Here is a 26,082-nt window from a genome sequence, read left to right as displayed (position 1 = left end):
TAGCTTTAACCTGGTCCTTCTATGTCATGGAAAGAGTCATGTTTTGTACACTCAGTGTATATTAATTTATACACAAAACAATTCATGTAGCAACTGTGGATAGGCCCTTTAAGTGCTCTATATCTTCTCAATTCTTACCAAAGTGAAGTTCTCTGTTCTCAAATAAAAACATCTACAACATTCATGCATATCAATTGGAGGAAATTGCCTTTTTGGTAACAAACTGTGTAATACATACTGTGTATTTCCCATCTAAAATTATAAAAGCTTTTCATAGTCATATGGAAATGCTGACCTGTGAAAAGGCCGGCGCACTTGCAGATTTTTAAAAGCATGCTCGACACGATAAAAACCAACAACTGATTGGGGCTAACTTTAAGATATTGCCAATCATAGTTAGGCTACCTGCCTAGTGGAATGTCAAGTGAAGGGTTCAAGGCTTCTTGTAAGGGATAGATGATGACGAAGGGCACTTACAATGGTCTCGTTGGCACTAAGGCAAAGGAGGAGGAGCACTGTACTGGCTGAGCCTGTGGTCCCATGCATCCACCATGTTCGGTCACCCCTGTCTAGCTAATGACTGTACCACTGCTAATATCCACCCCTCCAACGTGTCCTCCTTATCTCTCCACCATCATGTTGCTGTCCATGTCATTCAGCAGGTAAATGTCCGTGTGGCACGTCAGCCTCAGACGCATCTGTTGAGAAGAGAGGAGGGTGAGAGATGGTTCATCTCATGTAATCTGAGTTTGATTATCGTATTACTTAAAGTCATATGCACTCGATTGGTGGGACGTCCCGTTCATCAACTCATGAATCATTCCCGGCATGCTTAAGCAGTTGTATGTTGACTACGCATAGGCTACGTACTGTAAGCAGCAAAGCACTTTTCATCAAGTGATCGTGACTGGGATTGTTCAATACTAATACGTTGGAATCTATAGTCTCAAAAACTTAGAAATGCAAAGAAATCTATTCACTGACACCAACCAAAAACATAGTATGTGCTTACCAACACAACACTTTTTACTCATTGGGCCTGGTGGTATTTATTAATTATTGTGAAATCACAGTACAAAGTTCAGGAGCATAAAATGCGATCAGCCCAGTGCAATGCATAACTGCAGGAGTATGGGACATCAGGACTTTTATTATGAAGTGGTTGCTAAAGACCAAGAGCTAAAACACCACCCACATCAACGGATAGTGGTTTGGATCAATTGCAAGTGATCATATCTTGAGTTCATTCATTTACATTTACATTTTAGTCATTTAGAAGACGCTCTTATCCAGAGCGACTTACAGTTAGTCTCTTGCTTTGATTGTTCTTCATAATGGTGGAAGTATCAGGCCTGCTCACCTTAGGTGATAAGTCACATTTTGAAACCATGGACGGTGGGGTATGGATGAAAATTAATTCCCACACCCACTGACACACAGTCATGCTATGTATATTTTTTGCCCCTGGTGGAAGGGTGCATGGGTGGAAAACAAACTTGCCGTGACATAACTGGTAACACTGAAGTAGAAAGGCTTTATATAAGACAGTGACTATCTACTTCGGTGGATTACACCTGACACAAAACATTCATTAAAATTATCAGTTGTGTGTATTTTTCTTCCCATGAAAAAATATGAATACCCCACTTTGGTTTATATAATTCTACTCATGAACATTAATAATATTTTATCATGTATTGACTACACCTCTTACACACCCTTTCCCTTTCAATGTTGCCATGAGACAAGATGGAGTTTTTTTTAACAGGTTGGTGATGAATAGAGTGGGGTGGGGAAAGATGAGTGTTTTACTTACTGCATGGACGTCCTGTACAACAGGAACAGCCAGCTTGTAACATAAGTCAACAGAAACGGGCGTCAAAGACCACCTAATTACAGACATCGGAGTAAAACAAGCTTATATTTTTGGTTCTGATGGGGTATACCAGTTGAACTAAGCTCATGAGGCATTTCTAAGAAATAATATTCTTCAAGAATCAATACACTGAGTGTATGAAACATTAGGAACACCTTCCTAATATTGAGTTGCACCCCCTTTTGCCCTCAGAACAGCCTCAATTCGTCAGGGCATGGACTCTACAAGGTGACGACAGCGTTCCACAGGGATGCTGGCCCATGTTGACTCCAATGCTTCCCACAGTTGCGTCAAGTTGGCTTGATGTCTTTTGGGTGGTGGACCTTTCTTGATACACACGAGAAACTGTTGAGCGTGAAAAACCCAGCAGCGTTGCAGTTCTTGACACACTCAAACCGGTGCGCCTGGCACCTACTACCATACCCCGTTCAAAGGCACTTCAATCTTTTGTCTTGCCCATTCACCCTCTGAATGGCACACACACACAATCATGTCTCAATTGTCTCAAGGCTTCTTTAACCTGTCTCCTCCCCTTCATCTACACTGATTGAAGTGGATATAACAGGTCACATCAATAAGGGATCATAGACTATCCAGGTGAAAGCCATGTCATGGAAAGAGCATGTTTTGTACACTCAGTTTAATCTATACAGGACCTTCTAAGCAGGTTTGCATGGCTGGGAGTTTCAGCTTTCCGTGGTGACATCACCACGTGGTACATTTATTAATAGACCAATAACAAAGAGTTCCAAACCTCTCTGCCAATAACAGCTAGTTTTCTGTTTGCCACGCCCCAGACCACTCCCAGACAGTCCTAGTACAATTCTTGCTTGAGAAATAGTTGTTTGCTAAAAAGCAGTAAGGTACTTAATTGTTACCCAGAAGCCTAGTGTTTAAGAGCGTTGGACCAGTAACCCAAAGGTCGCTGGTCCGAAACACTGCAACGACTAGGTGAAAAAATAAAATATCTGTCTGTGCCCTTGAGCAAGGCACTTAACCCTAATTGCTCCAGGGTCGCCGTCAATGGCTGATCCCTGGCTGTGACCCCACTCTCCGAGGGTGTCTCAGGGGGAGTGGGATATGCAAAAAAAAAAAATGTTCAATTCACATGCATATAATACACACTTGTACATGTGTGAAATAGGACAAACATAAGCACCCACCTAATTATTATTAAAAGAGGATTTTTGTTGTTGTTGAAGAAACTGATATTAAAAACAAAGTTGTATCGTAAATCCTTTATCGGACACCAAGACACGAGACATCTAGAAATATCCATGTTTGTTTTGATTTTTATTTTGGATACATGGTGTTGCTTCATTCAGTAGTGAGAGACAGACACTGTCGTATAGCTTATATCTACAGTATGCTTCACTTGGTTCTGCTGGGTTCAAACACACCTCTAGTCAGAACAATGCACTGGTAACAGAGTCTGCTCAACATGTCTGTCTGCCTGTATTACACAGAGAGAGGTACTGGTATGACACTACAGATAAAGTTACATTTGAGTTTCATCTCTTAAAACATTGTTAAAAACATAGTAAAATCCTTAAAACCTTTTATAGCTGCTGAATATTATTCTTGGTCAAATAGATTGAGCTTGACCATGCAAGAACTGCATGAATTAGGCTTACAGATTTCATTTGGTCTGTTGCATTAAACATCAGCAAGAAACCAGTTCTGTGTTTGTATGTTCAATCTTAAAACAATAATATATTGCTGACAAGCAAAACATTTTGGGACTATGTCAACAATGGACTAATGAACCAAATACCAAAAGATAGTTTTTGGGTGGAATCTTCCTTTAAAGGGATGTCCCAGAGTCAGATGAACTTGTGGATACCATTTTTATGTCTCAGTGTCCAATATGAAGGAAGTTAGAGGTAGTTTTGCGAGCCAATGCTAACTAGCATTAGCACAATGACTAGACTTCCAGTCATTGCGCTAATGCTAGTTAGCAATTGCGCTAGCACTAGTTAGCAACTTCCTTCAAATTGCATGCAAAGACATAAAAATGGTATCCATGAGTTCATCTGACTCTGGGGAAGTAGATAAAGGGCCTCATCGCCAAAATCCCGAAGTATCCCTTTAAGGGCAATCAACTTGTTATAATAGAATTTCAGTGTCTGACTTTGATCTCACTTTGAATTATAGGTTTTTGTTATCTATCCAAGGTTTTGTTGGAATGAAAACAATCATATAAATCTTATGAAAAAGCATTGAGGCATGATAGGAAATTACTCATGAACACTTTTAACAGTCCTGTAATTCCAATCTGATGTTTATCAAAACTATTACAATTAACATTCTCAAGATAAAGAAACTAACATCAAGTGGTATGTCATAACAGACGTAATTTAGTAAAGTGAAGGTAGCAAGGTGCAATGTTATTAGTATCACATTACAAAAAGTCTACCACAGGGTTTTGTTAGACAATTGGCAAAATTCTCAATTAAAAGATATGCGAGAATTCTTTAATTACTCGCCATAACAAGGACATTACACTTAAAGTTTGTTGTCCTTTCTAGTCACATCCAAATTGTACACACTTGTCCATGCCTCTGTCCCAAATCCTCACTTCTAGTGGGTAACAAACCCTCAATATACGAACGGATGATAACGTTAACAGTTTTGAACTCTGAAAAGATCAGTTTGAATGTAGAGGTGTGTTCAGAATACTGACTAAAAGCTAGTTTTTAAAATGATGCTCAACCCAAACTAAAAGTGTTCCCTTCCCATGTTTTCTTTTGCTGAAAGGTGAGAAGCTGGACTGTTAACTGTAATTATAATGTTGAACAAAATTCTAAAATTAATTCAATAATACAGCGAGGAAGAGAGATATACTCACAAGTTCTACATTTGACCAAATAATCATAAATGGTGTCTTCACATACAGAGGTACAATAACGGAAATACATACAGATAGATAGCAGCTGCCAAATACTGTAGACTTCAGCTTATTATGATGTCAGCAGGTTAAGAATTTCCATTTTGCCAGATCAGAACTTTTCATATCTTAACCTGGAATAGGACTGCAATAATTGGAGAGAAATAGAATTCAAACTTAATTTTCTAATTGAAAAGCATAAGAATGTCACACCCCCTCTGCTTGAGCATTGAAAATAAAGGAGATGGGATATCAAAAACTATGGCTGAACACTGAGGATTCTCTCAAAGGGACAGGGAGGCCTTTGAACAGGAGGGAGGTTATTTGTTGTAACTGGGTTTTACATAATAAACTTAAAATAAACCCCACATACCAGTAGCTCAACAGAACTGAACACGATAAAACATTTAGAATAGTGGGGGGGAAATGTTCTCTAAACTGTTGATCTCATGATTAGAGATATCGGGATATGTCTTAAAATCTCTATAAAAGGTGCAAGTCTCTCTCTCGCGAAGCCTGAAGGACAAGACAGACCAACAAGAACATCTGTTATGCGCAGCGAGTGCGTCATTTTCTGTTCGGACGTCATTTTCTGTTCATTTCCCAACGATTCTACATGTTGAATGGCCAACGTTTGTCGACACCTAGCAGGTGATCTACTGTGCACGGCCGACGTTCGTGTTGGTCTGTCTTGTCCTTTAAACACTGTCCTGTTCCGTTTTAGGTGTCATACGCTGGCTGTTCCTCAATGAACACAGCAGGTCTGTTGTTGCTTACCCTGCTGCCCAGACAGGACACGTCCAGACAGGAGACCCCGAGGGCTATCAGACACTGCCACGTCTGTAGACACACAGAGAGGGGAGGAGGTCAGAAGAGGGTCACTGTACTCCCTATAATAGTTTAGAATCTATCTTTCCAAACCATATCCCTGCATTCAGTATCTAGTATTCAGCATTGAAAGGTAGCCACTTTATTTCGGAATTGATCTACAGTGTTGTGTGCTCATCTAGCCCGGTTCATGCTGTTATAATGAATGCTACAGTAACTCACCAGGTAGCACACAAAGCTTAGGTAGGCTATGCAGAGCAAGGCCACCAGCACGTAGAGCGCCACACTGTTCAGGCTGGTCACGTAGACCACCACAAAGTACATGTTTATGGCACAGACCACCAGGATGACCACCCCTCCGCCAATCTTCCACACCCTGAGGAGCACAGTCACAGCCGAGACGGTTAGGCGTCACAATGATAAAGTGTCACTGTTATCACATTAATTAATTAATTGGTCTATCAGTGCAAATACAGAAACAATCTGACTGCGTCCCAAATGGCACCCTATTCCCTACAGAGTGCACTAAGTAGGGCACTATATAGGGAATAAGAATCCATTTGAGATGCTTCCCGTCATCACGTCTATGAATGAATTGGTCTATCAGTGCAAATACAGAAGCAATCTTCAGTGTTATATGGGTTGAGGGTTATGGTGACTCACAGTCCATTAGCAAAGTCATCCATGATGGATGTCAGACTGGTGAAGGTCAGGATGGGGATCAGAGCAAACGGCAGCTGTGGAACAAGGAGAGACAGAAAGAACAGTAAGAACTCACTACATTCAGTCTCCTTCAATAGCTTTTAATACAAGCATCAGTATAAAAACCCCAAAGACTCCCAACCAGCCCAGAGTAGCTGCTACCCCTCTCTCTAACCTGCAGTCCCTAGCCCCCGTCTCCACTCTCTCCTCTCACGGTCCTGCACCCGTCTCCTCTCCTCCCTGACCAGCCCAGTCTCTTCTCTCTCTGCATGTCCCCAGACCCCTTCTGCGTCCCAAATGGCAACCTATTCCCCATTTTGTGCACTACTTTTGATAGGGCTCTGGTCATGTCTTCTCTTCTCTCTCTGACCTGCATGCTCTGCAATACGTTGAGGAAGTCGTTCATGCCCGTTAGGTGCTGCACGTCCTGAAAGATGGCCACCAGCAGGGTGGGGAAGATGGCGATGGAGCGGGTGAGAAGCACCCGGGCAAAACGGGACCAACGCAGGTTCAGGAAACCCTGAGGCAGGGGAAGAGAGAGAAAATAGTCAACATACAGACAAACACACATCCCGACTGACAGAACCCTGAGGTGTGTACATACCAACACGCATACACAAGGATTAACTTAAAAAGGTTAACAATACAATGTGCACTCTCACACACACAAACAAACAAACACGGTAGTTGGGTACTTGTGCATGTTCTCACCTCCATGACAAACTGGCCAGAGTAAGTGCCTGTCATGGTGGAGCTCTGTCCGGCAGCCAGGATCCCGATGGCCCAGATGTAGAGGGCCGCAGGGCCAAAGAAACAACCCAGCACCACCCCCTGTATAGAGTGAGTGAGAGAGGGAGTTTGTATACATTCCCTCCATGGTTATTCATATTATCAACACCGAACAAATGTTCATTTCATGGCAAAATGATCGACTGAGATAGCAGGTATATGCAGTATCAAAGTGATTTCATATCACAGGTTATATAGATTGTTGTTCATCCTTAAAAGACGTACCCCTTTGTAGATGTCCACCTGTAGCGTGCTGTTGTCCAGGGGGAAGAGGTCTGTGTGAGGACTGCCTGATGCATTGCATTTTGCATTCTGTGACAAACAGATAGGAACAGCAGCACATCACAAACAAGGAAGGTCACTGGTTTAAAGGTGCCATACTGATGCTATATTACTGTATAAATCATCTGTAACGGATTGTTACATTCTGAGACAAGGAGACATGCTGGGTCTGGTTAGTTGTTATACCCACCACCTCAATGTTGGTTTTGTCATAGAAGGCCTCAGCAAACACTGCTACAACAAAGACGTTGATGAGGAAGGAGATGAAGAGAGCGATAGTTGACTCGATGAAGTAGTATTTGTTGGCCTCCTTCACCTCTTTCTTGTTCCCACGATCTATTTGCCGAGACTAGACGATAAAATATCATTCAAATTAATGAACTAACATATAATCCCAATTCCTGTGACATTGTACTTTCTGGTTGTTTGGCCCAAAAATGTATAAATGATTTTATTCCAATCGTTCTTAAATGTTTTCACCAATATTTTGTGTGTCATAGTAAAGGTCCGTGACGACCCTGTACTATGTCATAGTGAAGGTCTTTGACTCCTCAGTGCTATGTCATAAAGCAGGTCTTTGACTCCTCTGTGCTGTCATAAAGCAGGTATTTGACTCCTGTGTCATAGTGAAGGTCCTACACTCCTCTATACTATGTCATAATGCAAGAGACCTACCTTGACGAGGGCAGAGTGCAGGTAGATGTTGTGGGGCATGATGACTGCTCCTACGATGCCCACAGCCTGCTCCATCTGAGAAGAATCACAGTCCTCACAGTACGGCAGAAACATCCCCTTCAGCAGCTCCCCCTGGTCCGGACGCACCATCACATACTACAGGCACACGCAAGAGAAGACAGTCAGATGCACACACGCAGAAACAAAAACCTACCAAATTCTATCAAAGCTGCGCTACATACTATCAAAACCAGCTGCCAGGTTTACGGAAGTTTTATAGATGAACACTGGGAAAAGCTTGTTCTTACCTCATACCCAAAGCTTACAGCCATGATGGTGATGAGAAACCCAAAGAAGGCTTCAAGTTTCCTCAGGCCTAATAAACAAAAGTCAGATATCATATTGAAACACGCCCAGACAGAAATGGACACACACCTGAACCCAAGGATTATTATATCACATACACATCTTAATGTGTCGAAGAAACACTCACCATATTTATCTAGAAAAAGGAACACAAAGGTGTCAATGATGGTGATAAGGACACCTCCCCAAAGTGGAATCCTGGTAGATAGCAAACAACAATGTTAGTTTGACCCCAATACATTTACCTCTAAAGCGGCCGTTGTATGCATCCCAAATGCCACCCTATTCCCTATATAGTGCACTACTTTTGACAAGAGGCACCCTATTCACTATATAGAGCACTACTTTTGAACAGGGGGCACTGTATAGGGAATAGGGTGTCATTTGGGAGGCACTCTTTGTGTAGTGTAGTAAAGTGTAGTTGGGTGCTGGTGGGTGGTACTGTAGCTACCTGCCCATAGAGAGGAGGTTGAAGGCGATGGCACAACCGATGACCTCCTGCATGTCTGAGCCGATGATGGCCAGCTCCACCATCAGCCACAGGATGATACGAGGAACCTTGGACAGGATGGAGGTGTGAAGAACAAGACTGGATATAACACACAGCAATCACATTCAATTAAGTTCACCAAAACCAAACCCTTCTATATGGTGTAGGGCGAGGGAGGGTTACTCACAGTGGGGTACTGGCGGTTGCAGACCTCTGCGAGGTGCATCCCTGTGACGACCCCCAGGCGTGCAGCCAGTCTCTGCAGGAGGAGGCCGATGATGGTGGCCCCCAACAACACCCACAGGAGCTGAGAGAGAGAGAGAGAGGGGGGGAACAAAAGAACGGTGATGAATCATGGGAGTAAATGAGTAAATAAAAGATAACCAAGAGCAAAAAGACCAGAGGGAATGCTGATTATAGAATTTAATAGAATAAAATACAACATTACTGTCCAACCGGAGATAGAACTTTGCCTTTGAGTAAATTATTTTTCATAGTATTTGAGCATGGTTCAAAAAGCTCTACAGCTGCACCATTGAAAGCATCTTGTTGGGCTGCATCACCGCTTAGTATGGCAACTGCTTGGCATCCAACCGCATGGCGCTACAGAGGGTAGTGTGTACGGCCCAGTACATCACTGGGGCCGAGCTCCCTGCCACCCAGGACCTCTATACCAGGCGGTGTCAGAGTAAGGCCCTAAAAACTGTCAGACTCCAGCCACCCAAGTCATAGACTGTTCTCTCTACTACCGCACAGCAAGCGGTACCGATGCACCAAGTATGGAAACCAGGACCCTGAACAGCTTCTACCCCCAAGCCATAAGACTACTATATGATATATTTGACAAAAATCACAATACAACCACACATGTGGATACAATGCATTTAAAAATCATCAAGTATAATTAAAAAAGGTTTGAAACTTATTATTTCCATTGTGGTCCCCTCTTGTTAACTAAATACATCATTCATCAATGAACAACAAATGAAAGCTGGAAAACGAATAGAGTTGAGGCAGTTTGGAAAAGTCAGTATGGCTTGAGTGGAGGGGGCATCGATGGTACAGTACAGCTAGGGAGAAAGTCAGTCTGTCAGACAAGCTAGAAGCTCTTCATCAGGGTCCATCACTTTGTCTGACGTTCCCAGTTCCTTCATAGTAGCCGCTCCTCCGTAGGTAGCTGATCCTCCATTGCCGACAGTGTAGCACCCACCTGGGTGATGCTTTAGCTTCAGTAAAGCACCAGAAAATTAACCACATATCAGCAGTGGTCAGGAACAGTTCCTCCGCCTCTCTGACATCTCAGACACCGCAGTCTCCACCTTCCAACCGGCAGGTGAAACAAAAAAGCCGGAGCTGCTGCTGCTGCATTATTTAAATGCAAACATTAGACATCCAGCTAGCTAGCTAGCCAAAGCAAACACACGGATTTAACATCAAAGTCCTGTAACTTTTACATTGAAGACCACCATGTGATCAAAACAGAGAATTATAAAAAATAAAAAGTTTATTTAAAAATGTAACATAAACGAGTATGAAATATTTACAAAATGTACAGGAGCTCTCTTCCTAGGCTCACAGCACCATGGCTAAATAGTTAGTTAAATAGTTAACCAAATAGCTACCCAGACTATCTGCATTGACCATTTTTACACTAACACTAACTTTGACTCATCACATATACTGCTGCTACTGTTTATTATCTATCACGTTGCTAGTCACTTTATTCGTAGTTATATGTACAGTGCATTCGTAAAGTATTCAGACCCCTTGACTTTTTCCACATTTTGTTACGTTACAACCTTATTCTAAAATTTATTTTTTTATAATCTCATCAATCTACACACAATACCCCCATAATGACAAAGCAAAAACAGGTTTTTAGAAATGTTTGCAAATGTATAAAAAATAAAACACGGAAATATCACATTTACATAAGTATTCAGACCCTTTACTTTGTACTTTGTTGAAGCACCTTTGGCAGCGATTACAGCCTTGAGTCTTCTTGGGTATGACGCTACAAGCTTGGCACACCTGTATTTCACTCCTGAGTGGCGCAGTGGTCTAAGGCACTGCATTGCAGTGCTAACTGTGCCACTAGAGATCCTGGTTCGAATCCAGGCTCTGTCGCCGCCGGCCGCGACCGGGAGACTCATGGGCGGCGCACAATTGGCCCAGCGTCGTCCAGGGTAGGGGAGGGAATGGCCGGCAGGGATGTAGCTCAGTTGATAGAGCATGGCGTTTGCAACGCCAGGGTTGTGGGTTCGATTCCCACGGGGGCCAGTATAAAAAAAATATGTATTCACTAACTGTAAGTCGCTCTGGATAAGAGCGTCTGCTAAATGACTAAAATGTAAATGTAAATGTATTTGTGGAGTTTCTCCCATTCTTCTCTGCAGATCCTCTCAAGCTCTGTCAGGTTGGATGGGGAGCGTCGCTGCACAGCTATTTTCAGGTCTCTCCAGAGATATTCGATCGGGTTCAAGTCCGGGCTCTGGCTGGGCTACTCAAGGACATTCAGAGACTTATCCCCGAAGCCACTCCTGCATTGTCTTTGCTGTGTACTTAGGGTCGTTGTCCTGTTGGAAGGTGAACCTTCGCCCCAGTCTGAGGTCCTGAGTGCTCTGGAGCAGGTTTTCATCAAGGATCTCTCTGTACTTTGCTCCGATCATCTTTCCCTCGATTCTGACTAGTCTCCCAGTCCCTGCCGCTGAAAAACATCCCCACAGCATGATGCTGCCACCACCATGCTTCACCGTAGGGATGGTGCCAAGTTTCCTCCAGACATGACGCTTGGCATTCAGGCCAAAGAGTTCAATCTTGGTTTCATCAGACCAGAGAATCTTGTTTTTCATGGTCTGAGAGTCCTTTAGGTGCCTTTTGGCAAACTCCAAGCGGGCTGTCATGTGCCTTTTACTGAGGAGTGGCTTCCGTCTGGCCACTCTAACATAAAGGCCTGATTGGTGGAGTGCTGCAGAGATGGTTGTCCTTCTGGAAGGTTCTCCCATCTTCACAGAGGAACTCTGGAGCTCTGTCAGATTGACCATCTGGTTCTTGGTCACATCCCTGACCAAGGCCCTTCTCCCCCGATTGCTCAGTTTGGCCAAGCAGCCAGCTATAGGAAGAGTCTTGGTGGTTCCAAACTTCTTCCATTTAAGAATGATGGAGGCCACTGTGTTCTTGGGGACCTTCAATGCTGCAGACATTTTTTTGTACCCTTCCACAGATCTGTGCCTCGACACAACCCTGTCTCGGAGCTCTACGGACAATTCCTTCGACCTCATGGCTTGGTTTTTCCGAATGCACTGTACATATCTACCTCAATTACCTCGTACCCCAGCACATCGACTCAGTATTGGTACCCCGTGTATATAGCCAAGTTATCGTTACTCATTGTGTATTTATTATTACTTTTCTATTATTTCTCTATTTTCTTTCTCTCTGCATTGTTGGGAAGGGCCCGTAAGTAAGCATTTCACCTGTTGTTTACGAAGCATGTGACGAATAACATTTGATTTGGTACCCCTGCCCCTTGAGCGAAGGTCAACCAAGGCTGCTGTTGTGTTTGTGTTCACCTTAAAGCCAGCTTTAGCTCCAGACTGCAGGTCGGACTCGATGTTCCCTGGGTCAAGATAGGCTATGCTCATCAGGAAACCTGGTCCCGTAAAGGCCCAGAGTTTACGGAAACTGAACATCTGAAAAGAGAGGATCACAAATAGTACAATCAACACCTGAAAATAAATCTTAACATGAAGTATTATCTGTCATTGAAGTTATAATTTCTAAATTATTCTATACTAATAGTAACTTTGTGTATCACTTTATTCAGGTCATAAGCTTAGTGTAATAGGCTCTTTGAGGTCATAAGCCCTTAGAAGATAGGCCCTGTGATGTCAATGACCATGTGAGGTATTGATAATCCCTGTGATGCCATAGGCTCTCTGACTCAATAATAACTGTGATGTCATAGACCTAATGAGGTAATAATAATTCCTGTGATTCCATAGGCTCTATTCCTCAATAATAACTGTGATGTAATATACCTTATAAGGTCATAATTGCCCATGTGATGCCATAGGCTCTGGGTTCATCTGTGTGAGGTCATAGACCTTGTGAGGTCATAACCCCTGTGATGCCATAGGCTCTGTGAGGTAATACTTCTTGTGATGTCATAGACCCGGAGGTCATAGGTAATCTGTGTGAGGTCATAGGCCACATGGCCTCAGTACCTGGGTGACATCCTCTGGAATGGGCACCTTCTCCTCAAAGTATGTGGAGAAGGGCTCGTCGTCCAGGTCCCCGGCCACTGGCGAGGCAGGAGGGGAGGTGGAGCTGTACAGGCCCTGGGTGCTCTGGATGACCCCATTCTCCTGAGGAGGTTCCTCTGTGAGTGAGTGATTGATTGAGAGCGAGAGGCAAAAATGACACTAAAATTTCCACCCAAGAAGCATGTTGCCTATACTTTGTTCTACTGACATGAAAACAACTATTGTGATCACATGACCCTGAGCAATATGAAGAGAGATTCTATTCTACCCACACTATTCCCATGACCAAGACATTTGTTCCATACAGCAGCAGATTAAAGCAGACATTCATTGGCAACCTTGCCACAGTCAAGATATTGAAAACCATACTTTCAGTCTCTACTAGCTACAGTGGGGAGAACAAGTATTTTATACACTGCCGATTTTGCAGGTTTTCCTACTTACAAAGAATGTAGAGGTATCTAAAACAAAAATCCAGAAAATCACATTGTATGATTTTTAAGTAATTCATTTGAATTTTATTGCATGCCATAAGTATTTGATACATCAGAAAAGCAGAACTTAATATTTGGTACAGAAACCTGTTTGCAATTACAGAGATCATACGTTTCCTGTAGGTCTTGACCAGGTTTGCACACACTGCAGCAGGGATTTTGGCCCACTCCTCCATACAGACCTTCTCCAGATCCTTCAGGTTTCGGGGCTGTCGCTGGGCAATACAGACTTTCAGCTCCCTCCAAAGATTTTCTATTGGGTTCAGGTCTGGAGACTGGCTAGGCCACTCCAGGACCTTGAGATGCTTCTTACGGAGCCACTCCTTAGTTGCCCTGGCTGTGTGTTTCGGGTCGTTGTCATGCTGGAAGACCCAGCCACGACCCATCTTCAATGCTCTTACTGAGGGAAGGAGGTTGTTGGCCAAGATCCCGCGATACATGGCCCCATCCATCCTCCCCTCAATACGGTGCAGTCGTCCTGTCCCCTTTGCAGAAAAGCATCCCCAAAGAATGATGTTTCCACCTCCATGCTTCACGGTTGGGATGGTGTTCTTGGGGTTGTACTCATCCTTCTTCTTCCTCCAAACACGGCGAGTGGAGTTTAGACCAAAAAGCTCTATTTTTGTCTCATCAGACCACATTACCTTCTCCCATTCCTCCTCTGGATCATCCAGATGGTCATTGGCAAACTTCAGACGGGCCTGGACATGCGCTGGCTTGAGCAGGGGGACCTTGCGTGCGCTGCAGGATTTTAATCCATGATGGCGTAGTGTGTTACTAATGGTTTTCTTTGAGACTGTGGTCCCAGCTCTCTTCAGGTCATTGACCAGGTCCTGCCGTGTAGTTCTGGGCTGATCCTCACCTTCCTCATGATCGTTGATGCCCCACGAGGTGAGATCTTGCATGGAGCCCCAGACCGAGGGTGATTGACCGTCATCTTGAACTTCTTCCATTTTCTAATAATTGCGCCAACAGTTGTTGCCTTCTCACCAAGCTGCTTGCCTATTGTCCTGTAGCCCATCCCAGCCTTGTGCACGTCTACAATTGTATCCCTGATGTCCTTACACAGCTCTCTGGTCTTGGCCATTGTGGAGAGGTTGGAGTCTGTTTGATTGAGTGTGTGGACAGGTGTCTTTTATACAGGTAACGAGTTCAAACAGGTGCAGTTAATACAGGTAATGAGTGGAGAACAGGAGGGCTTCTTAAAGAAAAACTAACAGGTCTGTGAGAGCCGGAATTCTTACTGGTTGGTAGGTGATCAAATACTTATGTCATGCAATAAAATGCAAATTAATTACTTAAAAATCATACAATGTGATTTTCTGGATTTTTGTTTTAGATTCCGTCTCTCACAGTTGAAGTGTACCTATGATAAAAATTACAGACCTCTACATGCTTTGTAAGTAGGAAAACCTGCAAAATTGGCAGTGTATCAAATACTTGTTCTCCCCACTGTATCTATACAGTCACTTGTAAGCATTTATTACTTTAATGACAGACGTGTTTGCCAACTTCAACAAGGAAGTGCCACAAAGTCCCCTGTAAAGAGCGTGTCAATCAACTCTCTGAACCCGGCTGAGTCTACAGGAAGTGCCAACAAACCTGTTTAATGACACATTGTGAAACACTTCAGGTTATAAAGTAAAGGATACGTAACGTTTTTATATATATATATATTTTATATATATATATATATATATATATATATATATATATACACACACACATACACTGCTCAAAAAAATAAAGGGAACACTTAAACAACACATCCTAGATCTGAATGAATGAAATAATCTTAAATACTTTTTTCTTTACATAGTTGAATGTGCTGACAACAAAATCACACAAAAATTATCAATGGAAATCAAATTTATCAACCCATGGAGGTCTGGATTTGGAGTCACCCTCAAAATTAAAGTGGAAAACCACTCTACAGGCTGATCCAACTTTGATGTAATGTCCTTAAAACAAGTCAAAATGAGGCTCAGTAGTGTGTGTGGCTTCCACGTGCCTGTATGACCTCCCTACAACGCCTGGGCATGCTCCTGATGAGGTGGCGGATGGTCTCCTGAGGGATCTCCTCCCAGACCTGGACTAAAGCATCCGCCAACTCCTGGACAGTCTGTGGTGCAACGTGGCGTTGGTGGATGGAGCGAGACATGATGTCCCAGATGTGCTCAATTGGATTCAGGTCTGGGGAACGGGCGGGCCAGTCCATAGCATCAATGCCTTCCTCTTGCAGGAACTGCTGACACACTCCAGCCACATGAGGTCTAGCATTTTCTTGCATTAGGAGGAACCCAGGGCCAACCGCACCAGCATATGGTCTCACAAGGGGTCTGAGGATCTCATCTCGGTACCTAATGGCAGTCAGGCTACCTCTGGCGAGCACATGGAGGGCTGTGCGGCCCCCAAAGAAATGCCACCCCACACCATGACTGACCCACCGCCAAACCGGTCATGCTGGAGGATGTTGCAGGCAGCAGAACGTTCTCTACGGCGTCTCCAGACTCTGTCACGTCTGTCACATGTGCTCAGTGTGAACCTGCTTTCATCTGTGAAGAGCACAGGGCGCCAGTGGCGAATTTGCCAATCTTGGTGTTCTCTGGCAAATGCCAAACGTCCTGCACGGTGTTGGGCTGTAAGCACAACCCCCACCTGTGGACGTCGGGCCCTCATACCACCCTCATGGAGTCTGTTTCTGACCGTTTGAGTAGACACATGCACATTTGTGGCCTGCTGGAGGTCATTTTGCAGGGCTCTGGCAGTGCTCCTCCTGCTCCTCTTTGCACAAAGGCGGAGGTAGCGGTCCTGCTGCTGGGTTGTTGCCCTCCTACGGCCTCCTCCACGTCTCCTGATGTACTGGCCTGTCTACTGGTAGCGCCTCCATGCTCTGGACACTACGCTGACAGACACAGAAAACCTTCTTGCCACAGCTCACATTGATGTGCCATCCTGGATGAGCTGCACTACCTGAGCCACTTGTGTGGGTTGTAGACTCTGTCTCATGCTACCACTAGAGTGAAAGCACCGCCAGCATTCAAAAGTGACCAAAACAGCATAGGAACTGAGAAGTGGTCTGTGGTCACCACCTGCAGAACCACTTCTTTATTGGGGGTGTCTTGCTAATTGCCTATAATTTCCACCTGTTGTCTATCCATTTGCACAACAGCACGTGAAATTCATTGTCAATCAGTGTTGCTTCCTAAGTGGACAGTTTGATTTCACAGAAGTGTGATTGACTTGGAGTTACATTGTGTTGTTTAAGTGTTCCCTTAATTTTTTTGAGCAGTGTATATATACAGTGGGGGAAAAAAGTATTTAGTCAGCCACCAATTGTGCAAGTTCTCCCACTTAAAAAGATGAGAGAGGCCTGTAATTTTCATCATAGGTACACGTCAACTATGACAGACAAATTGAGAAAAGAAAATCCAGAAAATCACATTGTAGGATTTTTAATGAATTTATTTGCAAATTATGGTGGAAAATAAGTATTTGGTCACCTACAAACAAGCAAGATTTCTGGCTCTCACAGACCTGTAACTTCTTCTTTAAGAGGCTCCTCTGTCCTCCACTCGTTACCTGTATTAATGGCACCTGTTTGAACTTGTTATCAGTATAAAAGACACCTGTCCACAACCTCAAACAGTCACACTCCAAACTCCACTATGGCCAAGACCAAAGAGCTGTCAAAGGACACCAGAAATAAAATTGTAGCCCTGCACCAGGCTGGGAAGACTGAATCTGCAATAGGTAAGCAGCTTGGTTTGAAGAAATCAACTGTGGGAGCAATTATTAGGAAATGGAAGACATACAAGACCACTGATAATCTCCCTCGATCTGGGGCTCCACGCAAGATCTCACCCTGTGGGGTCAAAATGATCACAAGAACGGTGAGCAAAAATCACAGAACCACACGGGGGGACCTAGTGAATGACCTGCAGAGAGCTGGGACCAAAGTAACAAAGCCTACCATCAGTAACACACTACGCCGCCAGGGACTCAAATCCTGCAGTGCGAGACGTGTCCCCCTGCTTAAGCCAGTACATGTACAGGCCCGTCTGAAGTTTGCTAGACTGCATTTGGATGATCCAGAAGAGGATTGGGAGAATGTCATATGGTCAGATGAAACCAAAATAGAACTTTTTGGTAAAAACTCAACTCGTCGTGTTTGGAGGACAAAGAATGCTGAGTTGCATCCAAAGAACACCATACCTACTGTGAAGCATGGGGGTGGAAACATCATGCTTTGGGGCTGTTTTTCTGCAAAGGGACCAGGACGACTGATCCGTGTAAAGGAAAGAATGAATGGGGCCATGTATCGTGAGATTTTGAGTGAAAACCTTCCATCAGCAAGGGCATTGAAGATGAAACGTGGCTGGGTCTTTCAGCATGACATTGATCCCAAACACACCGCCCGGGCAACGAAGGAGTGGCTTCGTAAGAAGCATTTCAAGTTCCTGGAGTGGCCTAGCCAGTCTCCAGATCTCAACCCCATAGAAAATCTTTGGAGGGAGTTGAAAGTCCGTGTTGCCCAGCGACAGCCCCAAAACATCACTGCTCTAGAGGAGATCTGCATGGAGGAATGGGCCAAAATACCAGCAACAGTGTGTGAAAACCTTGTGAAGACTTACAGAAAACGTTTGACCTGTGTCATTGCAAACAAAGGGTATATAACAAAGTATTGAGAAACTTTTGTTATTGACCAAATACTTATTTTCCACCATAATTTGCAAATAAATTCATTAAAAATCCTACAATGTGATTTTCTGGATTTTTTTTCTCATTTTGTCTGTCATAGTTGACGTGTCCCTATGATGAAAATTACAGGCCTCTCTCATCTTTTTAAGTGGAAGAACTTGCACAATTGGTGGCTGACTAAATACTTTTTTTCCCCACTGTATATATACAGTACCAGTCAAAAGTTCGGACACACCTACTCATTCAAAGGGTTTTATTTATTTTTTACTATTTTCTACATTGTAGAATAATAGTGAAGATATAAAAACTATGAAATAACACATATGGATACATGTAGTAACCAAAAAAGTGTTAAACAAATCTAAATATATTTGAGATTTGAGATTCTTCAAAGTAGCCACCCTTTGCCTTGATGACAGCTTTGCACACTCTTGGCATTCTCTCAACCAGCTTCACCTGGAATGCTTTTCCAACAGTCTTGAAGGAGTTCCCACATATGTTGAGCACTTGTTGGCTGCTTTTCCTTCACTCTGCGGTCCAGGTCATCTGATGCAGCACACCATCACTCTCCTTCTTGCTCAAATAGCCCTTACACAGCCTGGAGGTGTATTGGGTCATTGTCCTGTTGAATAACAAATGATAGTCCCACTAAGCGCAAAGCAGATGGGATTGCGTATCGCTGCAGAATGCTGTGGTAGCCATGCTGGTTAAGTGTGCCTTGAATTCTAAATAAATCACTGACAGTGTCACCAGCAAAGCACCCCCACACCACCTCCTCCATGCTTCACGGTGGGAACTACACATGCGGAGATCATCCGTTCACCTTCTCTGCGTCTCACAAAGACACAGCGGTTGGAACCCAAAATCTCAAATTTGGACTCATCAGACCAAAGGACAGATTTCCACCGGTCTAATGTCCATTGCTCGTGTTTCTTGGCCCAAGCAAGTCACTTATTTTTATTGGTGTCCTTTAGTAGTGGTTTCTTTGCAGCAATTCGACCATGAAGGCCTGATTCACGCTCTGAACAGTTGATGTTGAGATGTGTCTGTTACTTGAACTCTGTGAAGCATTTATTTGGGCTGCTATTTCTGAGGCTGGTAACTCTAATGAACTTATCCTCTGCAGCAGAGGTAACTCTGGGTCTTCCTTTCCTGTGGCGGTCCTCATGAGAGCCAGTTTAATCATAGTGCTTGATGGTTTTTGCAACTGCACTTGAAGAAACGTTCTTGAAAAGTTCTTGAAATGTTCCGTATTGACCGACCTTCATGTCTTAAAGTAATGATGGACTGTTGTTTCTCTTTGCTTATTTGAGCTGTTCTTGCCATAATATGGACTTGGTCTCTTACCAAATAGGGCTATCTTCTGTTTACCACAGAGTGTGCAAAGCTGTCATCAAGGCAAAGGGTGGCTACTTTGAAGAATCTCAAATATAAAATATATTTGGATTTGTTCAACACTTTTTTGGTTACTACATGATTCCATATGTGTTATTTCATAGTTTTGATGTCTTCACTATTATTCTACAATGTAGAAAATAGTAAAAATAAAGAAAAACCCTGGAATGAGTAGGTGTATCCAAACTTTTGACTGGTACTGTATATATTTTTATTGTCACATACACTAGATAGGTACAGTGGAATGTGTTGTTTTACAGGGTCAACGATTGTAGTACGGCGCCCCTAGAACAAATTAGGGTTAAGTGCCTTGCTCAAGGGCACAGAGATTTTTCACGTTGTTGGCTCGGGCATTCGAACCAGCGACCTTTCGGTTACTAGACCAATGCTCTAACCACTAGGCTACCTGCCACCCAATAGATTAATGGAAGGTGGCATATTTTTCTCTTTCAATGCACCTTCTACATGAATAGGCTATATCATACCTCCGAAAAGTATGCTAAACAAAGAGCAATACTTAGGCTAAATATCTATTTGCGTAACAGTTTAAATATGAACAACAGACTAATCACATGACTATTCACGTCATATGAATCAAAAGCCTACCAATCACATCATTACACAATAATTCTAGACCCTTAATGCATCCTCCTCACATTCTTACACTAACAGTGTACCAGTCTACCGATGGTCTGATACAATGATCTGTACTTACTCAGGTTGGAGTGTTCATTGTGCTTCTCTTCCTTCATCTCCCAAAGGTTCCTCTCTCACTACGGTCTCTCAGGGTCCAAGTCTACTTCTACTTCTTCTAACAGGAGCGTTGCTTACATAGGCTATATGTAGCCTACCTCACTGAATGTCTCAATAACTTCCTATTTCAATACACGAGTCAGACTCAGGATGACTGACTTACTACCCCATTCCCCTTCAATCCATGAAAAGAAAGCTTGGTCACAACCTCCTGATTTCTATTATTGCCACATCATCATCCCCCTTACACCTACACACAGGAATTCCTTTAACAAGCTTCTATGCAATTCATTAACCAGGGAGACAATCTGAAGAAAACGCAGGATATTGCAACAGATGTGATAGACAAAATGTGTGAACTAATTTTATACACTTTAGAAGAGGGTTATCACACACACTACCACCAAGTTTCTCTCATTGTAGTGCTGGGAGTTACTGCCCTAAAATCAACAAGGTGAATCTCACTTTGTCTTGAAAAAGGTATTGGATCGAAAATGTGCAGAGATAAATTGTGTTATTTTTTCTACAATGTATTGTGTATACTGGCATAGAGCCTATAGTGTACCATGTGTGCTGAGCTGACCACAGTAAGGCATGGGAGTTAGTGTGGTGGAGTGTCTTGTTTCTGTTAACATTACCTTCCAGGAGGTCCGCTTCCCACTCTGTCTCCATAAGGGTGGGTTGGGGTTAAAGGGGGGTGGGGGCGGAGGGGGAGCTCTGGAAACGCACGGACTGGAGATCTGTCTGGAAACAGACAACTGAAATTAAACAACTGTAAATATTAAGAGAAATATATATAACACAACACTGCAGAGACTAGTAACACTGTTATTTAGGGTTTGAAAAAAGGTATGCTTCCATCTCTAGCCTTAATTCCTGACCAATTAAACTCTGGTCATTGTGGGTATCTGCAGGCTGTCACTCCAGTCAGCCACTGAATCACAGAAGGATCCCAAACTGTGGGTCGCATCCAAGGGGTCGGCGGGGGGACGCAAACTCAGTCCGGCTTTAAACTTACTCTTGAAAGTTGTAATAGTAGAATGCACAAAGTGCAATTTCGAAATTGAGTAGTGCACCATTAGTTCCTCTTACATTTACATTTACGTCATTTAGCAGACGCTCTTATCCAGAGCGACTTACAGTTAGTGCATACATTATCTCTTGTTTTGTTAGTCATTGCATACCTTAGAGAACTATTTATAATTTGTCAGAAATGTCCAGATCAACTAGCCCATGTCAGCTAATGTTTTTTTATATAGGTTTTTTGCCCATAGATATAGTTGTAATTTTTAAGTCACTCAAATATCACATGAATACACACTGGGCAAAATGTATAGAATTGCAAGGACATTTGCTTTAAAACTGAACATTTTCTTTGCACCCCATGACAAAATGTGTAGAATTGCAGGAAATAAGCTTTAAACCTGCCAAATTATCTCCACCAACAAGAGGGGTGTGAACAGTTTGTGTCATGAACAGTGTGTCATGAACAGTGCTTGTGCCCATAGAAATAGGCATGGCGCATGCGTGCGGGGGGGCAAGGGATGTTCCCCAATGCTGTAAGGGGGGCCCCCCTAGTGAAAAAGTTTGGGAACACCTGGGTTAGAGTTCCATTTCTTTCCACCATTTCTCCACTTGGGCCTAAATACTGCTTTGCCAGAGAAGAGCAGGACCGCTATAGAAAATGGTGAGAGGCTGACTGGTGCGTGCTGTACTTTGTAGCGTTAGACCAGATCTTACACATGACAAGATAAACTAAACAAAAGTAACCTAGAAAAAAGGTATTCATAACAATGGGAAATAAGCACTCTTTAAACTAGTATCAATAACCCATGACAGAAGACACAACTGATGCTGCTGAGTAACTAATTCTGCAACAGCAAAATGACTCAGCAAATGCACATGACCGCTTCATTCAAGTTTAAAGTTTTTTATGTCACATGCACAAGTACAGTGAAATGCCTTTCTTGCAAGCTCTAACCCAAACAATGCCGTAATCAATAACAATGTAATACAAAAAATATTAGGTTAAGTGTGAGAATATTTGGTACAAAAGCCTTAAATAGACCTCAATATGGTCTCCGTGATTTGAATACATCTTATTCAGTACCCACTAACCAAATTTCACATCCCTCAACGAGACCATATTGAGGTCTATTTAAGGCTTTTGTACCAACGAGACCCTGACCTTATTCACACAGTGTACCGTCAACACTTTACAAATGCCCATACAAGATAAATCAGGAGACGCTATCCTTTGTCAACCTTGGGCTTACACCCCTATCAATGTAAATAAAATAAGTTGTATACTGTGTATATACTCACAGTCAAAATTGTCAAATTAGAAGCTCCGATCATTCATTCTTCCCAAGAAACAGAAGCATGAGACTGAAAAGAATGAGGGGCTGTGAAAGCGTGTAACTATAAAGTCATATGACTCATTGAAAACTTGGGGTGGGAAAGAGAGAACCGAGTGGAAGCAGTTTTGCTCTCCCCCTAACCTTGGGCCTTTCCTCGCCCCCCTCCTCTCTCTCTAACAGACCTAATCTGTAAAAAACAGCTCACTCTATATCTATGTCACCTCCCTAACGGAACAAGGACCTTAAACACACACCCATCTACCCATCTCTTTTGAGGTATAGCAGCCTAGGAAGAAAACACAAACCTTTAGGCTACATTCCTCACATAAGACAAGGACTAGGCTTGAAATCAGGAAACAGAACAGTTTGGCCTAGAAATGTCTCTGAGGGCTGAATGCCTGTGGCAACAGTCTGGCAACTTCAGAACATGTTATAGTGTGTCCAAATCAATGATTAGACCTACATATCTGTCAAACCAAGGTCAGGCTGACCATTTTCAGGTCAAATCTCAAAGGTTGTGGTTTAAACAGTGAAGTGATTAAAGGTATTTTATATTTATTCAATCTTGTGCAATCTAAAAGCTGTCCATTAATTTCCATCTACACTGCATACACTAGACTAGATGTATTTATTGTAAGCTGTTTGCTGGTATGGGCTCACTTTGACATTGAAACCCAGTCAAAAACAACTGACTAGCAAGCAAGTGTGGTCAACTGGATAGGAAGGGAGGCCAGAAAGTCTACACATTTTTATGGCAGCCATCTGAAATGACCTAAAAGTAAGCATCAAAGGAGTGCCATAACAACCCAATGGAATGTGAGCAAAGATATGATTGTGACTTTCCTTTTGAGTCTGTTTAAATGTAAGAAGTCAGATGAGTGACTACATCAGCCAAACTGCCTGGCTGACCAGTTTTCTGACGTCTATGCTAACTAACTGTTATATATCTGAGAAACATTGATTATCGCCAAAATCTTGGATAGGTAGCTAGCTAGCTGGCAAATAGTTGGCTAACCACAAACTAGCTACATTCCCCGGCTAGCGCTGCAGCATTGGGTAACTAACGCTAACATTGACTCTAGCTAGCTAGTTACCAAACTTCTACCTAGATAGCTAGCTAACTAACATATGCTGCATTAATATAAAACTTCAAATACGTGTTATTTAAATAACATTGCTGTCAATTATTTACAGTAACATTTAACTAGACAACTAACTAACCAGCTAGTTAGTTAACTTTGACCTATGATGTGGCAAGCAATTAGCCTAACTAGCTACTAATGTTAACTTGGATGCCATGTTGTTAGCCGGCTAGCTGTAAAGTTAAAGTAAAACAACCACTGGAATGAATAGATCAGCGTCGTCTTACCTGGAAATAGCTTATGTACAAAACGTGTGTTCATGTACATTTAATTACGTTAAATAACGAATAGATAAACTGACATAACATTAGGACAGTATGAAGGTTTCCATTGACCCAGGTTTATTCGACAAAAGCAATGTCGCAAAAAAAAGTCATTGCGACATGTGTAATGGAAACGGCAATTTCTAAAGATCGACAACATTTTTTATCCCTTGGACAGGGGTGGATTTTTCTTCTGTCGAACTTTCTTTATTGCGACAAATGATGATTGAAACTAACAAAAAAATATTCCAATAAATGATGATTGCGGAATCATTTTAAAGATACACGGGGCATGCGATGTCACCGCGTAAATATTAAGCTCCACCCCATAATTAATTCTAAATGCCTACGTCTTGGGAAATCATTTTTTTCGAATATAAAAATGTTTCTTTGAAGGACATGGATTGTCGAGCAGCGTGCTGACTAGCGAAGGCGTCCAGACTTATTGGTTGGCAGCACATTGCACCGGAAAAACAAACACATTTTACTCGGTGTGGCGGAGGTTTGGCACGGCGTGCTGTGAATGGGTCAGAGATGGTAGGAGATAGTGATGGAAAGGAAAGTGAAGCAAGTATGGAACATAGTGGTACAAATAAAGGAGCGAGTAAGAGAAAAAGAAAGCGGGAGAGAAAGGGAGTAGGGCAGGGTTCTTAAATTCCGGTCCTGGAGGGCCGAAACACTTCTGTTTTTTAATTCTACCTGGTAGTTAATTGCACTCATCTGGTGTCCCAGGTCTGAATTAGCCCCTGATTAGAAGGAGAGGATGAAAAACAGGTGTTTCGGCCCTCCAGGACCGGAATTGAAGAACCCTGGAGTAGGGGAATGAAGGGGAGCGAGAGGTCTATGTCGGTAGAGAGGAGGCAGAAAAGGAAGTTTGAGGAGAGCAACCTAGCTTCCAACGCTAGCGGAAGTTCGGAGGTAGAAAGTGCAGAGGAAGGGCAAGATAAGACACGAGAGGAACATGGAGGTGAGGAGGAGCATAAAATGATTATGAAGTTTAGGGAGGAAGGTGGAGTTGGGGCGACGAGTCCGATAAGGTTGACAGCTGTGAAAAGAGTTGATTGGGGAAGTTGTTAATGCTAAAGTGTTAAGAGATGGGAGATTGTTGGTGTGCTGTAAAGACATTGCCCAGAGGAAAAAAGCTATCGGAGTGAAGCAAATAGGGAAGTGTAAGGTGGAGTCGAGCAGCTGGACTGATCAAGCAGGGAAGCAGTGGAGTAAAGGGGTGATAACAGGAGTGCCTGTGAGTGTTAGCACTAAAGAGGTAAGGGAACATTTGAGAGGAGGCGTTCTAGTGAATGTACAGAGATTGCAAGCAACAAGGGGTGGAGATAGGTAGATAGCATGTCTATTCTGTTACATTTTAAGGACTGGGTACTGCCAAATAAGGTAACAATAGGATATATGAGGTATTATGTGAGGGCTTATGTACCGAAGCCTTTAAGATGTTATAAATGCCAGAGGTTTGGCCATGTGGCAACAGTCTGTAAAGAGAAAAAGATGTGTGCCAGGTGTGGAGGAGAGCATGAGTATGGGAAGTGTGGAGATGGTGTACAACCAAAGTGCTGCAACTGTGGAGGTGCTCATAGTGTGGCATATAGTGGGTGTGAGGCTATGAAGAAGGCAGTGGAGGTGCAACAAGTGAGAGCGGAGAGAAGGGTGTCATATGCTGAGGCAGTGAGGGTGGTCCAGGAGAGAAGGGTGTCATATGCTGAGGCAGCGAGGGTGGTCCAGGTCCAGGGAGAAACAGGTTCAAGGGAGAGATGGGTAGGTGACCTAGACCTGGGATTACGGGGCAGGTGGGAAGGGATATG

General features: G+C 43.1%; 1 protein-coding gene across 2 annotated transcripts; it reads right to left on the bottom strand.

Moving 5' to 3' along the window:
• LOC121577820 (natural resistance-associated macrophage protein 2) lies at positions 1-24,887 on the bottom strand. 2 transcript variants are annotated; one of them, XM_041891736.2, is made up of 17 exons: positions 24,233-24,887; positions 21,142-21,247; positions 13,122-13,276; positions 12,468-12,587; positions 9,083-9,202; positions 8,857-8,963; positions 8,533-8,603; positions 8,348-8,415; positions 8,040-8,195; positions 7,555-7,713; positions 7,308-7,394; positions 7,005-7,124; positions 6,664-6,813; positions 6,255-6,328; positions 5,814-5,967; positions 5,541-5,603; positions 1-698 (listed from the first exon to the last, which is right to left on the bottom strand). In XM_041891736.2, the coding sequence occupies exons 2-17, from the start codon at positions 21,173-21,175 to the stop codon at positions 621-623; spliced, it is 1,716 nt and encodes a 571-aa protein (XP_041747670.1). In that variant the 5' UTR covers positions 21,176-21,247; positions 24,233-24,887; the 3' UTR covers positions 1-620. The 2 variants fall into 2 exon arrangements, with proteins under 2 accessions (XP_041747670.1, XP_041747669.1); XM_041891735.2 differs by lacking the exons at positions 21,142-21,247; positions 24,233-24,887 and adding an exon at positions 20,466-21,119.
• Positions 24,888-26,082: the final 1,195 nt, after the last annotated feature.

This window comes from Coregonus clupeaformis, unplaced genomic scaffold (assembly GCF_020615455.1).
Source record: "Coregonus clupeaformis isolate EN_2021a unplaced genomic scaffold, ASM2061545v1 scaf0005, whole genome shotgun sequence".
In the NCBI taxonomy this organism is placed as follows: domain Eukaryota; kingdom Metazoa; phylum Chordata; class Actinopteri; order Salmoniformes; family Salmonidae; genus Coregonus; species Coregonus clupeaformis.
Note: the sequence above shows the minus strand (reverse complement) of the source record. Positions and strands in the feature narration are given on the sequence as shown.